We start from the raw sequence: 16152 nt of genomic DNA on the forward strand, positions 1-16152 counted from the left end.
GGTGGGATGCTGCTGCCCATCGGAAGACAGAGGACTTAATGCTCAAGACTGTCAGTCTGGCAGCTCCCACCAGCACTGACTTAACTTGAAATATAAATGCATAAAACAGAACCAGGCTTTGAAGTCCTGCTAGAGAACTTTCCTCTGCTTTCACACAGCATCCCAGCTACACTTGCACCACAGTGGCTTTGTCTAGCCGGGCAAATCAGCTGGGGAGGGGGTGTCTCAGAGATACTGCCAGCCTGGCTCAGCCCAGGGTCCTCTTAGCCCAGGATCTTTCCTCTGGCAATGGTCAGCACCAGCACATACAAAGATCCCTGCACTGGTAGTTCTGGTATAGCCTGCCCACAAAGGAGTTTCTTCCTAGACCCTTTCATTAGAGGTTGTCTTATTTCCTGAAGTAGGAGGGTTCTATGCCTTAAAATGTTGGGTTTGGGGGAATCTTATCTAATGTAACTTCTCTTTAACAAGGATGTATCTAATTATTTGTGAATCTGGGTAAGTTCTTGGCCTCAATGAGATCTTGTGGTAATGAGTTCAACAGGCTAATTGTGCAAAAAATACTTCCTTGTATTGGTTTTAAATTTGCTGCCCTTCAGTTCAATGTATAATGAGAAAAGGGTAAATAGAAGTGTTTGTATGTGGATCCCAGATAATTAACCCCGTGGCATCCTATAGGGAATGTCAGAACACCTTCCATTATGAACAATGATGTGTGGCTGCAGTCAGTAAAAAATTAAATCACAGAGATCATGAAGACATATTTATTGACTTTTTATTAAGGACAAAACCCATGTGTGGGGATTCATGAAGCATGCATGATGAGGGGTGGGAACTCCACTCCTAGCTGCCATGGCCTCATACTCCAAGGAGACAGTTTATCTATACTTCTCAGTCAGCACCGAAGAAATCTGGGACAGGAACTTGTCCCATGCAGCATGAACTTCTGGGGTAAAGTCATTGGGAAAGTGGGCAGCAACAGAGCACAGAATGCAATGGGAAAGCAGCTGCAAGAGAAAATAACAGGAGGAAATCAAATGGAACTGCCTGAAATAACATTCCTCTGGCTGGTGAGACTCCGGCCTTTAAAGAATCAAGCAGGAATCTCCTTGCCAGTTAGAGTCGCCTCATGTGGATATGAACTATTGGCTGAGAAATCTGCCTTCTGGACTAGAGAAAAGTCATTGCTCCCTCTTCTCTCCTCCCCCCCCCCCCCAAAAAAAAGGGGAATACAAAGTAACTGTGAATAACCCTTGCATTTATAGAAGGCTTTTCATGCAGGAACCTCAGAGCCCTTGGCCAAAAACTGTCCGTATCATAATCCCCATTTTAGAGGGGGAAGATGAGGCACAGATGTGATGTGACACACCGTATATGGCAGAACCAGGTCTACTCATTCCCAGACTGGTGTGCAGACTCCTGGACCACAGCTGCACTCTCAGGATTGACTGTTCCCAGCAAAGGCAGGAGTCTTAGCAAGCACAAGAGGGAACAGCCAAGGACTTCCACAACCACTCTGATTAAAGTGAAGCTGCAGCCACACTTCCAAGGCTCAGCATGATAATAGCTTCACCTCTGAGCTGCAAGGCTTAGTCCCTGCTGCACTTTGCACTACATGGGGAAGTATTCAGTGCTTAAGCTCCCATCAGCTGAAGTGGCCTGCGCCCACTGACTCAGTGATCAATGGACTCTCTTCACCCTCTGCACTGCATGTAGAAATTCACTCACCTTGAAGTTCACCGGATCAACTCGGAGGATGTAGGCATGCAGCTCGCTAAGTGTGGCCAAGGCACCTGTAATGTTATCGATGTTCTTGACAGCCTCACCAATAGCACCCAGGACCTTGGAGCCATGGCCACGAAGCTGAGCAGAACCTTGGCTGAGATCGAAATGAGGGAAATAGGTCTTGGTCTGGGGGAAGCTTGAAAAAAGCCTGGAAGAGAACATTAGAAATGGCTTGAGCAATGGAAATAGCACTGAGCACCTGACACGGAGAAAGGGGGGCCATGACCCTGGATAAACACTCCCTTCTGCTCTTCTAGTCCAAAGCACTAGAACTGATAATGAATGGATTAGAGAAGATCTGTGATCCTTAGACTGTTAATGTCCTACTGTAACCTGTACTAAACCATGAGCTGAAATGGTGCTGGAATATTCAAATGTTACAGGCCAGCAGTTCCACAGAAGCAGTTTGTAATCTTATTTCTTTATTTTAGGAAAAGAATATCAGACCAAATTCATCCCTGGTATAACTGCATAAATCAATGGAGTCATACCAGGGAGGTTTCTGGCCCACAGTGAATAATCAGATGTAGTGGGAGCCTAGAGGCAAATTTAGATTTACATGCTGAAAAGTATTTAAAAAGCATTTTAAACTTACTTTCTTTTCTTCTTTGAACTAAATAACCTAATATACTACAGAAGGTGCAGGTATCTTCTTCAGCAGAACCAAGTTGTAATTCCTAATGATAGTTAGCAAAATCCATAACCTTACAGTGAATAGTCTATATACAGAGATATTTCATTGTCCAGAATCTTTGCTATACCTACTATAAGTGGGGCTATACATCCAGAAAGGACTATCAAAAGATTTAAAATTAACTGGCTGAATAACACAAACCTGGGACTATTCTTCTTTGTCTGAAGAAACCAAGCCTGGTTCCATCAACTTCCAGATTCTTTCCCTCCCTTTGTGTCAGGTTGATTAGTTTTAGATGGATTTCTACTGGAAGGGGCTTATAAGGTGGATCATCCCCAAACTTCAGCTGGGTTCATTTGAAATGTTTGGGGGGGGTGGGACATCCTCTTCACTTAACATAAACTTCACAAAATATAATTTCCCAGTTCTGCCAATAAAAGGCTATATAGGTGTATTTACAGCAAACCCTCCGTGGACCTACAAGTTCATGTGGTTTGAAGTGATATACACTGCTAGGAGATGATTACTTCTTCTCCTACTAATCTGTTACACATCAAATGGAATGTTGAGACATGTTTCAAGCAATCTGCTTGAATGCCCTGTATATTATCCATTCTCAAGCATTGCTCAGTACTTGCCAATATAAATTGCATCATTCACATAATAAACCCCACATCCATGCCTTTTCTTTTCATGTTCAGCTCATAACAATGATAACCTTTGCATTGAGCAAGGTATTATCTGGGTATTAATGACTATGTGGAGTCACTCTCCTGAACTCTCAGCTGGCATTCACGGAAAGTGCTATACAAGTGAATAGAAAATTACATTCTTTCTTTAGAAACCATCCAGTAGGATTTGATAGCAGGAATATTATTCTCTGATGAATTCTAGAGTTTTAAAGTAATTTCTATAGAGCTCTACCACATTTTACTAGACTTTCCATGAAGGTTATTCTCCAAGAAAAGCTGAGGTCCTCAATCATCAATGTTTGAATGATACACTTTAAAATCTGCCCACTCAAGGGTGACCAGTAGCCAATCATCACGGTCTCTGATTTCCCCAGGCCTCTGAATTACAGGCCCAGATTCACCCCTGGCAAAAGCAAGCACAGATCAATTATTGTCAATGTTGCTAGGCCCACACTGGTGGTGAATTTGGCCCACTGACTCTAATGAGAGTCTCAGGGCCTGATTCTGATCTCATTCACACAAGTTTTACACTAGAGTAAGTTCACCAGACTGAGATCAGAGACAGGCCCACAGTATCTAAGCATTGCTTACCTCTCCAGTGACTCGGTCCCAAGGGCATCAGCTTGGGCAGCGATCTTTCCCCAAATGGCAACCACTGCAGCCTTCTCAGCTTGAGTTAGAGTCATCGTTGCTGGAGCTTGTGAGATCAGCCTTCTTACAATGGAAACTCGGACAGGTCTGTGATGATTGCCTTCACAGCCTAAGTTATAAAGGGGAAGGGGAGAGCAGAACTTGGCTACTGTCCATTGTCATTGGTCACTTCTGGGACCCACCCAATGACGTGGGGCTATCTTATCTCCCTATGAAACAATGCCTTGCCCTGCTCTGGATTGTACACTGAGAGGTTTTATCATTTCTCACATCTTAAGCAGCAATGGGATGGCCTGGGGAAATGAACTGGCCACAGGGGCACAGATGAGCAATCAAACAGTACTGGGGAATCATAATGACAAAGTGAAAAGTGTCAGGCTAAAGAGCATGGAGGGAATCATCATGTTTTACAAACACGCTAAAAGGCTTAGAGAGAGGTGACAGCCGTGACAGATCACTGCTTTCCATATAATACATGGGACAGATCAGGATGTGCTAAATGCAGACTGTGGGTAAAATTCTGGCCACACTGAAGTCAGTGGGAGTTCACCCTGTGTTGCTCCTGCAAAGAATTATTTACTAATTACACGAGGACATTACTACGTAGCACTAGTTAAAAAAAATTACATCACTTTAGATCTAAAAACTTCTCATGAAAGTAGCAGTAGTAATGATACTTTGTACAAACACACACACACACACACCCCTTGCTGAATTAAGTAGGGTTCCACAGAAACATGTGTGTGTGTGTATGTGAAAATTATTATTATATACTACCTCTATATCTACAGAATGCTTCTGATCCCTAGATTTCAAAGTGTCTGAGCTATGCTGCCTTCTTGCAGTAAAATAGCAGGCACCCAGAAATCAGTTTCTGAAACCTATAATTCATTGGCCTATAGGTATCTCTCTGGAGCTCATCGCTGGAGTATTTGATTCTTCAGGTCTTTCATTCCTTGACATATAATTATTACTATTATTTATCCCTTATATTGTGGGATAGCACAGAAGGCCCCAGTCAGGACTGGGAGCCCATTGTGTTGCATGCTGTACCAACTCACAGGAGGACACGGTTCCTCCCTGGAAGAGCTCACAGTCTAAATACACAGAAACAAGCAAGGTGTGGGGGAGTGAATGAGCAAGGGGATGGCTGGCATATGTCTAGAGTCACTAGGCAGCCACGAGAGGCTGGAGGAATTGCCAGGCCCTGTGGTTAGACACAGTGTCAAAGAAATGCTCCTCTGGAGAAGATGCTGACGTGATTGCAAGAAGGACCTCTTGTCCCAGTGCCTGAGACACGGGCTACAACAGACCTATATGCCACCAAGATGAACTTATAAAAGCAATGCACACAGCTCCCCTCACCCCGCCATACTGACAGCAGGCCACAGACAAGAAACTGCCACCATCAGCCAAAATGAATGCCCTTGCACCTTGCCACAACTGCAGTGTGATGCCTCATATACACAAGCCAGACCGACAACTGCCCTTTCCCCTAGAGGGGATTGGTGATCTGTGAAGATCAATAATTTGTGGAGGGTCAGGAGAGATGCTGTACAATCCACACCACCTTGTCAGGACATCATGTTTCATTGGGAAACTGTCTGAACCACAAGGTCTTCGAGGAATAGATTTAAACCCAATGGCTGCTGCTTTCTGGAGAAGGTAATTCTGCCTTACAGGGGACACCTTCCAGGGAACTAGTGGTGCTTGGGCCATTTGTGTGTCTTGGAGCTTGTCCAGATTAGGGAAATCTCCACTAATCATAGAAAAATAGGGTTATAAGGGCGTGATTACACCTGTGGAAGCCTCTAATGGAGACACACTGCACCAGTGCAAAGTGGGGCTTGCCCCAGTGTGACCTGCCCTGCAATGGCTTGCCTGCACTACAGGCTTTTGCAGTGTGAGGCTGCACCAATGCAACCCCAGTGTGGATGCTCTGCACTGCTGTGAAACCAGAATCAAGCACCCCAGGGTAATGTGTCTACACTGGGGGTTTGTACCATTGCAGATTTCCCCAATCTAGACAAGCCCTCAGGAGGCTCCATTTGCTCCTCTAGCCAGAGCATTCAGTCCTCTAGCTGTGGTAGATGCAGAGCTGGAAGTGCTTCCCACTAACTGGTCCTGGCTGCTAGCCTCCACGACAGCTAACTGCACAGGGATGCCATGCATCATTATGCAGGGCTCCCTGCCACTGGTGAGGCAGCAGGCTCTGTGCCTATGCTGTGGCAAGCATTGCTACTCAGGCCTGTGTAGGAGCATGGGAGGCACTGCTGCTCCCAGACAGGAGCATACTATTAGCAGGTGTCTTCAGTTAATGGAGAGAGAGGCTGCCCAGCAGCAGCAGGTTTCCCTGTGTGAGTGCTGGAGCCCTAGCAACAGTGACTAGTGCAGTGAAGGCTGGTGGCTCGAGTGTTTCCATTCTGATCAGGCTTCAGTTGATCCTTGACTCTCCAAACCCTTCACCATTGGAATGGACATTTTCTGGGCCTGGTCTCGGCCTGTGGGTTTTTGTTGTAAGTTTGAGCCCCTTATGATCATCATATTCGGCATTGGGAAGGATTTTTTCCCCGGATCAGATTGGTGGAGACTCTAGGGGGTTTTCACCTTCCTCAGCAGTGTGGGGCACAGGTCACTTGCAGGTTGAAACTAGTGTAAATGGTGAATTCTCTGCAATTTGAAGTCTTTAAGCCACGAGTTGAGGAGTTCAGTAACTCAGCCACAGGTTAGGGGTTTATTATGGCCTGCAATGTGCAGGAGATCAGGCTAGATGATCATGATGGTCCCTTCTGACCTCAAAAATCTATGAATCTGTAATAATAAAACCTTGCAATATTTTTTTGAACCTTCCTGGTAGGGTAGTGGCTGGAATGGGAATTTGGTCGGGAAATAGGCCTCATTGAGGAGAAGTGCCTTTGAGTTTTCTGAGGAGAATTGGTTTTCAATGGGCAAAGGTACAAAACTCTGAAAATTGCCCTTTGTGCTTGTGCAGTAGGCTTTGAATGAGGCCTGGCATCATCCAGATGGCTAAGTAAGCAACATCATCAAAAATGCCCTGGACCCTGCCCCACACAATGTGCCGCAAGGGGGCTCTTGTGGACCCTTGGCACATTCAGTGCACACTATATGAAGGAGATAAGGTTTTATTTGGCATGAGCCGCTAGGAAACACTCATGTGTTCGAGGGCACCTCTAGCCCCTGTCATCATGCAGGAGGCCGTATGTAGCAGCATACTGGGGAGGGAAGGGGAGTGAAGCATGGATGAGTGGGGGAGGTGGTAGAGTTGGGGCCAGATGATTGCTGATGCATCCTCACATCTTCCCCAGTGCCCTGTGGGCTGAAGTAGAGAGGATCTGGCCCAGCTACTCAGGCTGGACACTAGGCTCAGGACTCTGGAAGTGCTGAGCTGCACTGCATAAGTGAATAGTGCTTCCCTTGGAATTTCATTTATTACAGACCTCCTTTCTGCTTAGTCTTTATTCCTTTCAAAATATTATATACTATGTTAAAATTAGTGCACTCAAAAGCTAGGTCCCCTTAACTCTGCCCACTTGTAATTAAAACAAAACACAGGAAACGGTGACTGTTCCAATTAACTCCTGAACATTAGAACTGCAATAAGGCAAGACCTCCAGTCAGCAGAAAAGCAAGGACAATGCTTCATTTGTTCACCTCTCAGATTACAGGTGTGTGTATAAATTTAGGGATTTCCCTTTGTGGGGACCAAGAACTCAATTTTGCCAAAGAACCTGTGGAAGTAAAAAGTGCAGCTGAGCTGTAGAGATAATGCACACCACTTAACGTGCTAGATCTTCAAAGCACAGTATACATATATTTTCTCCCCATGAGATTCCCACTTAATGACTTATATAAAGATTTCTATACATGGAAACTTCAAGTAGTCAGATTAGATATCTTTAAACACTAAGAGTAGTTTGTGTGTGCACATGTGAGTATCAACAAGGTATTCTTTTAGGGTGACCAGATGTCCTGATTTTATAGGGACAGTCCCCATTTTTGGGTTTCTTATATAGGCTTCTATTACCCCCCGCCCCCGTCCCGATTTTTCACATTTGCTATCTGGTCACCCTATATTCTTTCTGTCATGTGTTCTATATGTTTTACATATATGTTAACATATTCTTTGTATGTTAGTTCAAGTTTTTATAATTCCTGTACTCATTAATCTTGTACTTGTAAATTACTTGTGTAATCTTGTTAAGATTGGTAATGGCTGTATAATATGCAGGCAAGAACACATACAAATATATCACACTGTGACTGTTGACGCAAGTGCATTGTATGGCACCAAATATAGTTATAAACAAACAGGATTTTCTTAAGTAAGTCAGTATTGTGAAACCTACTCAGAATGAATCCTCTTTAGAGTGAAGTACAGTTAGTTTTAGATTGTTCTGGGCATTGCAAGGTATAAATGGCAATTGGTTCCAACAGGCCTCTGTCAGTCAAGCACTTCTGTGTTAAGAAATAAATAACAGGGTTCCCCTTGCTATTTACAACTAACTACTCCCAGGGCCGGCTCTGGCTTTTTTGCCGCCCCAGGCAAAAAAGCCTCCCGCTGCCGCCCGCGCCCCCCCCCCCCCCCGCCAGCAGGGAGGGCGGCGAGCCCGGCCGGGGCCCCGCTCTTCCCGACCGGCCAGAGCGCCGGCGGGAGGGCGGCGAGTCCGGTCGGGGCCCCGCTCTTCCCGACCGGCCAGAGCGCCGGGGGTGTGTGTGTGTGTGTGTGTGGGGGGGGGGGGGGGGGCGGCGAGCCCGGCCGGGGCCCCGCTCTCCCCGGGTGAGCGCCGTCCCCCTTCAGGTGCCGCCCCAAGCACATGCTTGGAGGGCTAGTGCGTGGAGCATGCCCTGACTACTCCATAACCTGGGTTGGCTGGAAGGAGGTAGCACCAATTTGCAACTAATGCTCTAGTTTAACTCCAGATGCAAGATTCTGAAAGCATTTTTTCCATCCCGTCACAGTTGCTGGAGGATCTGAGAAATAAATTGAACAAAGTCCACCTAAAGAAACACCAGAGCTGGATGTCAATTTTTAGGAAGTATAGCATTGATTTGGGGTCTCTTGTGCCTCTATGTCAGGGTTCACAATCTTTCCAGATTATTGTACCCCTTTCAGGAGTCTGATTTGTCTTGCGTACCCCAAGATGTCATCTCACTTAAAAAATACAAAAAAGCATCACAGCACACTATTACTGAAAAATTGCTTATTTTTAAATATAAATATTGTACTTACATTTCAGTGTATAGTATCTAAAGCAATATAAACAAGTCGTTGTCTGTATGAAATTTTAGTTTGTACTGACTTTGCTAGTGCTTTTTATGTAGCCTGTTGTAAAATGAGGCAAACATCTAGATGACTTGATGTACCCCCAGAAGACCTCTGAGTACACCCAGGGGTATGCACGTACCCCTGGTTGAGAACCACTGCACTATGTCACTCAACAGGCAGGCTGACCAATAGATAGAAGTGGATTGTCTCACTTTTGCAGACAAAAGCAAGCAATGAGGCTTGGGGATCCACTTCAAAGTGAAGGTTTATCTTCTAAATGCTTTTCACCATAATCTCAGTGACCAATTAATACCAACACAGAACTGGATTTCCACTGCACCGCAGTAGGATCAGGGATAGTAATTCCTCCAGGTCCTCATCTGTGGCACTATCAGTTGATTCCAATTCATTTCAACTCCAAATAGTTTTGGGACCATTATGTTTTGAAAACCAAATCTTGAAAGTAGAAATCAAAGTGTGATGATTTTATGGTGTGGCTTCATGCTCATCCTCAAATTGCTGTGTTATGGCAGGCTCTCACCCTAGAGTTCCCTGCCTCAGCTTCCCCTTATGGACTATCAAGAAGTTCAATGAGGTTCCTATATAGTGAACAGTACCTCTTCAGGGGTCTAGTTTAATTAATCAAAGGTGGTGCAAACCAAACATGGTATGCAAATAAGCCTTCACTCCTGTATCATAACTGAGTGATGGGAAAGAAAATTAGTCTGCATGCCCCCACCTGATTCCTTCCATCCAGGCTCTTCATCAGTCAGGCCCCCTCAACCCAGAATCCTCTCCTGAAGTCAGGTCTCCTGCCATCCACTGGGAAAAGGTTCCTTCTCTGGATTCAGGACTGCTACAGAGATCAAACCATTACAGCTCTTCCCTAGAGGAGCACATAGCTCCCGAACAACCTAGATCCCTTGCCACTAGCTGGCAAGATCCTTTCACTGGGACTAGGACTTAGTTCCTCCTAGTCCTTTCAAGCCCACCTCATCCCAGCAGCACCTCTCCTGGGTCCCCTTTCCTGGTAAACTCTCTCTAACCAACTCCCCTGCAAATTTTCTCTCCTCAGGAGCTTCTCTGATCTGAGAACCACTGACTGAGCTTTCATAAGCCTTTATTAGGCCCAGATGTTCCTTAACTAATTAACGGCCACCCAGGCACTAGGCAGTTAACTACTCATGTGGAGCTGAATTGGCTCATTCTCCTTAGAGGAGCCCGTCTCAGGTAGATTGGGTGCCTGAGCCTCTGATGGATCAGCTACCCTGTGACAGGCTTATTAGACTTTTTGCTGTAATTTAACTATAACCTCTCCCAAATGTAAATGACAAGCATCTCTGTAATTTCTTATCTTTTAAAATTAATATTTTGCTTCACAGAAGACAAACTGGGAAATTGTAGCACAGTTAACACAGTTCAGGGCACAAAGAATGCTCTTTGAAGATAATACGCCTGCTCTTTAATCACTCTCAAACAAATATCTCACATGGGCAACATCTACTCCTGCTACAATCTTTATCATCCACCTCACAGAGAATGGCAAGGCAGATAAAGCATTCAGCAGTGTGTCCATCCATCCCCTGGCCACCCCTTTCTCTTTGTATGCAACCTCTGAGAGGGGATCCTGCAGAGCCAAATCCATATTAAGTATGTATTACTTTGTTGCTCAAAGCCTTTTTAGTCTTTGTTAAAGTAGCTGTATATCTCAAATTGATACACAGGAGTTTTTATGCGAGGTATCCAGATGAAAATATAGGTCCTTTTCAATTGTAATCCCTGATAATGGACATTGTCCTGACCCCAATTAAAATTCCTGAATATGAACTGGAAATTGTTTGGCAAATAGAGAACTGAAAATAAACATTAATGGTAAGGGGAGTAGTATCAAGTGACCTACAACAGGCAATAATGTTTTCATTAATGATCTAGAGAAAGGTATAAATTCAACAGGGATTGCGTTTGGTAAGAAAAGCTAAATCAGAGGGTCAGACCCACAGTGCACAGAAACCCAGAGAGATCATAATTGTGGAGTTTGGGCAATAAGATCAGTTCTAATGAATGTTATATCCAAGGAAAGGAAGCATCAGCAGATACTTGTCACATTTTGATAAAGGAAATTCTCCCCCATGGATTTCAGTCTGGAGTATATGAAATCAGTCCCATTGTGAGAGTCACAGGCCTTGTCCTAGGGCAGGGTATCTGGGGGCATTCTCTCCCATGGGTGACTATGTTATCTGTTGGCAAGAGGCAATGACACAGGACTTGAGGAAAGGAGCTGAGGCATGGAGAAAGAATGGGTGATGCTTCTGCTAGTGGTCCCCAACCTTTTTGTGGCCAGTAGCACATTCATGTTTTCAGAAGAGTGTGGTGGGCGCCAACAATTTTTCAAGGCTTATTTTGTATTTGTACATTAAATAATACAAAAAACATCATATTTAATATTACATAATATATGAATCCAGAGAGAAGAGAGAAGCTGGAGAGAAGCCGCAAGGACAGAGAACACCAGCACCCGCAGTCCCGGAGTACTCTGTCCCCAGCAGGTGCGGGGCCCCGGCTTCTCTCCCCTGTTGGGCACTAGGCGGGCCCCGCGTCTGCCGGGGCAGGGCCGGCTCTAGATTTTTTGCCGCCCCAAGTAAAAAAATTTTTGGCTGCCCCCCACCCCAGCCCTGGGCTCTTCCCCCCCACCAGTGCCCTCCCCCACCCGCACATGGAAGGCATAGGGACTAACCCTCAAACCTTGTACCCGGAAAGGGATGGGGATCTAGTAAAGAGGGTTCCGGCAGAGGAGTGGGTGTGGGAGTGCTTGGGGGCTCTACACTGGCAGAGAAGTGGAGTGTGATGTACTCGCGGAGGCGGGTGGAGGAGGAGAGGGGATATCAGGAGGGTTGCGGGAAAAGAGGTGCAGGGAAAAGGGGAGGTGTGGGAGGAGAAGGCTGGGGGAGGGTACAAGGGGAGAGGTGCGGGTGAAGGGAGAGTACAAGGGGAAGGGGTTTGGCAAAGGAGTGATGGGGGGAGGTACAAGTGAAGAAGCTGAGAGCAGGATGGGGGGTGCAAGGGCTGAGAGGGGCAGGTGCTGACAGCTGCTTCCCCAGCCCCGTGCAGGCAGAGCCAAGAGGACAGTCACTGACCCCCAGGTGCCTGAGCCGCAGGGGTCCCTCAGCGGGGCAGTATCCCCCGCTGCCCCACTCAGAGCCAGGCTCTGTCTCTCCCCGCCCCTGGCACTGTGGGAGCCTGGGGCAAGCAGCCTGGGGCTGAGGCGGGAGAGGTGCGTGGCGGGGTGGGTCTGGGGGCAGGAGGGGGCAGCTCGGGCTGCCCAGCCACTCGCCCCATCAGCATGCGAGCTGGGATCCACACCCCCCTGCCCAGCCTGGTGGCACCCTGCCCAGCCCACTCGGGCAGGGAAACACTGCGCCGCCCTGGAGAGACTAAGAGCAGTAGCAGTGGCAGCAGCAGGACCCCTCCTCCCTCCCTGCATCCCGGGCCCCGCTTCCCTCCCTCCCCGGCTCCTCACACACTGCGGGAGCCCCTCTCGCTGCCGCAGCCCAGGCTCGGCTCCAGGGGACGATGCTCTGGCTCTCCAGCGGCAGGGCTCTGGCCAGGGCCGGCTCCCAGCTTTTTGCCACCACAAGCAGCCCCGGAGTTCTCTGTCCCCTGCAGGCGCGGGGCTTCTCTCCCCTACTGGGCGCACATAAATGCCCCGGCAGGCACTGCGTTGGGGACCACTGTGCTAGACATTAGTCAGGGAAGTACTGAAATGCTGGCCACATGGGTTTGTGTACTCTGGAAAATCACAGTTATAACATATTCATTAGTACAAAGTGAAACACCTAGTGTACACTAGGGCTGGTGTGTTTAAGTTTGTATTTGCTGGCTATGGTTAACCCACCAGCTCAGTGTAGAGTCTACAAGGTCTTTTCCTCCAGCCTGGCGTTGCTGCACTGCTGGGTGATGGTGGGAGATGCTGCAGGGCCTGGGCCGGTGAACGGAATTGTGGTGGAGAATCAAACGGCTGTTAGAGCAACGAGGGGCGTGAGCCCCTGGGAGGTCAGCGGGCGAACCAGAGCCAGTGGCCCGGCACGGCGGTAGGGTGCCGCAGGCTGGGCTGGCGCTGCAGTGGCTGGCAGGTCCCAGGCTCTGAGCGGCAGGATACGCACAGGCTGCAGAGACAGCGCCACGGGGGGTAACCCCGGAGCCCCAGGCTGCTGTGCACGCAGGCAGAGCTCCCCGTCCTGTTCTCGTGCGGGCCCGAGCAGCCCGGGGCACGGCAGAGCCGCGGGGGGAGGGGATCTCATGCCTCACACGAGCGGGCCCAGCCTCGGGGAAAGCGTCGCTCGCTTCTCGCCGGCCCGCGGCAGAGCGCGACCTCTAGACCGGAGCAGCTCGAACCAGCGGCCACTCAGCGCATGCGCGGAACCGGAAGTCCGCCAGGCATTGCTTCTTTAGGGCCCTTCTATGCTACTGAACTGAGGCGTCTCTATAGCCCGCGGCTGCCGCTCGCTCGGGGAGCTGTGAGGGAGGGGGAGTGGCGGCGCCTCCGGCTGCCTCGCGGGGAGCCGGCGCGGGGGGATGGGCGAGAGTACCAGTCCCATCAGCGTGATCCTGGTGAGCTCGGGCAGCCGCGGCAACAAGCTGCTCTTCCGCTTCCCCTTCCAGCGGGGCCCGGAGCACCCGGCCGCCCAGGCCGGTAAGTGACAGCGCGGGGCCACGTGCCGGGCGGCCGGGCGCACGAGGCTGGAGCGGGCCACTAGGCCTCGGGGCTTCGTCCTCTGGGCCTTGTCGCGCGCGCAGAGCGGCCTGAGCCCCCCCGCCCCTCCCGCTGTGTGGGCTGGTCCCGCGGGTGCCGGCCTGGCCGCGTGGCCAGGAGCCGGACCCCTCCCAGACACACAAGGGCTTGCTTCCCATCCCGGTTGAAGAGCGAGGCGGGGGTTGGGCTCTGGCCCCGGGGAGTAGCCCGGCAGCGCTGAGGGGCAGGGAGCCGAGCTGGAGGGATGAGGGGGGAGCGGCCAGGCGATGGTGGAGTTCCTGAGGCCAAGGGAAGGAAGGAGGGAGGGAGAGCAGTGGAATAAGGACAATGACCTTCATAACAGTAGACAAACTCAGAGAACCAGTGTGTACGGTCTCGAAGGAAGACCATCTTAGAGGAAAATCTCAGTTCACGAGAGGTGGGGGCAGTGTTTTCCCCAGGAATTGAAATTAGGAGGGGTGTTGGACTATTTGGATGAGGGCTGACGAGGGTTGAGACCGGGAAGGCAAAAGTGGGCTGTATGACACCACAGTAAAAACTGAAAAATGTTTCATGACCATTTTATTAGATTTAACTCATGTTTTAAAATATCACAAAAATTAAAGTTGGCTATTCAAGCTATGTAGTACTGTGTAGTATGAAGTACTATGAAGCACTACATCTACATCCATCTTGATTTCTTGTTGTAATTTTGCACTCATTGGTGTCTTGTGTGTCTGTTACTTCCAGTCCTTCATGATATGCTCATGATCAGGCAGAAGTCAACTTCTTTCAGAACACAAAATTCTATTCATTGAGGGAAAAGAACACTCAACTGTAGCTGTTGTGACTCCGAGTATCGAGAGATGAATTCCTACTTCTTTCATCCCAGGAAACAGCACAAAGATTGGGTCGAACCACTAGTGATGATAAAAAAGTTGAAGTTAATTCTTCATTCATTCGTCGTACGATATTCCACTCTGTGTTCAAAATTCTCTATTCTGTTCTGATCACATAGCAGCCCTGTTGCTGGTAGTGCCTCATTCCACACAACTGTAAGTGCTTTATAAGACAGGCATCTGTAAAAGCTACGTGAAGGTTGAGTAGAATCCAGAAATCACTATTGTAGATTTGTAAGGATTAAGTCTGTGTACTTTTTCAGCTGGCTTAACAAGCACTTCTTGTCCTCTTCACTGAAGGAGTCAATATAAGTACTTTCATTAGTTAACTTCTAGACTGAAGTCTTTGCTTCTTCCAGTACATTTTCAATGGATATCTCTCTGATTAATCCAAGGGTAGTTTGGACAGAGATCTACTACTGTTGTAGCAGATGCCTGGATGACATTGTTTAATGATCCAAGTGGTTTCAACAGTAGACATACAAGAGAGAGAATTGCGATAGTTTTCTCTGAACATAGCAACAAAAGTAGTCCGCCAGCCTCGCTACTTAGATCTGTTCCATCTTGGTGGATACTTTCCAAAGCCAGTAATAATGGTTGCAGTAATTTTAAGACAACAGCCAAGAATCGCTCATGAGAAAGCCAGCAGGTTTTCCCAGGTTGGACTCATTTGAACTTCAATCCCAGTGTATCTTCTATTTTGTTTCCAAGATGCTCAGTCCTTGTGGACCCTTGCTGACAAAAAGAGTATAAAAAAGCCATTAAATTTGTGGCTTTTTAATGTCTTTTGAAGATTCTGCAGCTTGTACTAGTGCTAGCTGGAGTAGATGGCCTCTGCAGCATGTATAGGAGAGATTAGGGTTACACTTTTTTCTAGCAAAGCTTGTACTCCACTATGTCTTCCATAGAAGTTTGTAGCTCCTTCAAATGCACAAGCAGCCATCTATTTGGGGTTCAGTTTACAAGCATTTAACTCTTCTAAGATGTCACAGATGCAGCTGATTTGTCTTCTATAACCTGAACATCTAGAATGCATCTACTGGCCTACCACAGACATCAAGATAACGTACGTAATGACTTAATACTTGATGCCTATTTGCATCGGTGCATTCATCAGCCACGTATGCACATATTTTGAATATGGTGACAGAGTTCTTCACTTTTTCAACTGCTGAGTCTTTCACTGTTCACTGCATGCTTCTAGAGAGTCAGCTGAGTTTTTTGCAGAAAGATAGTGAGCATTTACCAGTTTTATTCAAAACCAGTGTCCAACTTCAGGATTAACAAGTGACAATGCACTTAACATTGGCCTCCAGTTTGTAGTGTGTTGTATCTCTTGCTTAAATAGAAAGTATGATGCAACAGCTATGTTGGTTCACATAAACTGAGTTAAAACAACGAGGAGTCCTTGTGGCACCTTAGAGACTAACACATTTATTTGGGCATAAGCTTTCGTGTGTTAAAACCCACTTCAT

The 16152-nt window shown here is 47.6% G+C and overlaps 2 protein-coding genes across 6 annotated transcripts in view; one reads left to right on the forward strand and one right to left on the reverse strand.

Annotated features, from left to right (window-relative positions):
- Positions 1-758: 758 nt before the first annotated feature.
- On the reverse strand, positions 759-3861 carry LOC128844458 (hemoglobin subunit pi). The gene is made up of 3 exons (XM_054042211.1): positions 3703-3861; positions 1729-1933; positions 759-1007 (listed from the first exon to the last, which is right to left on the reverse strand). The coding sequence occupies exons 1-3, from the start codon at positions 3795-3797 to the stop codon at positions 879-881; spliced, it is 429 nt and encodes a 142-aa protein (XP_053898186.1). The 5' UTR covers positions 3798-3861; the 3' UTR covers positions 759-878.
- Positions 3862-13558: 9697 nt separating this feature from the next.
- Positions 13559-16152, forward strand: part of NPRL3 (NPR3 like, GATOR1 complex subunit) — a 121247-nt gene continuing 118653 nt past the window's right edge. For 2 of the 5 annotated variants that reach the window (XM_054042202.1, XM_054042204.1), the window contains exon 1: positions 13560-13739. In XM_054042202.1, the coding sequence (XP_053898177.1) occupies positions 13622-13739 (118 nt within the window). In that variant the 5' untranslated portion in view covers positions 13560-13621. Of the gene's footprint in view, positions 13740-16152 lie in introns of all 5 variants that reach the window. The other 3 variants (XM_054042203.1, XM_054042206.1, XM_054042207.1) reach the window with 3 other exon arrangements.

The sequence above is a fragment of the Malaclemys terrapin genome, chromosome 10, assembly GCF_027887155.1.
Source record: "Malaclemys terrapin pileata isolate rMalTer1 chromosome 10, rMalTer1.hap1, whole genome shotgun sequence".
In the NCBI taxonomy this organism is placed as follows: Eukaryota; Metazoa; Chordata; order Testudines; family Emydidae; genus Malaclemys; species Malaclemys terrapin.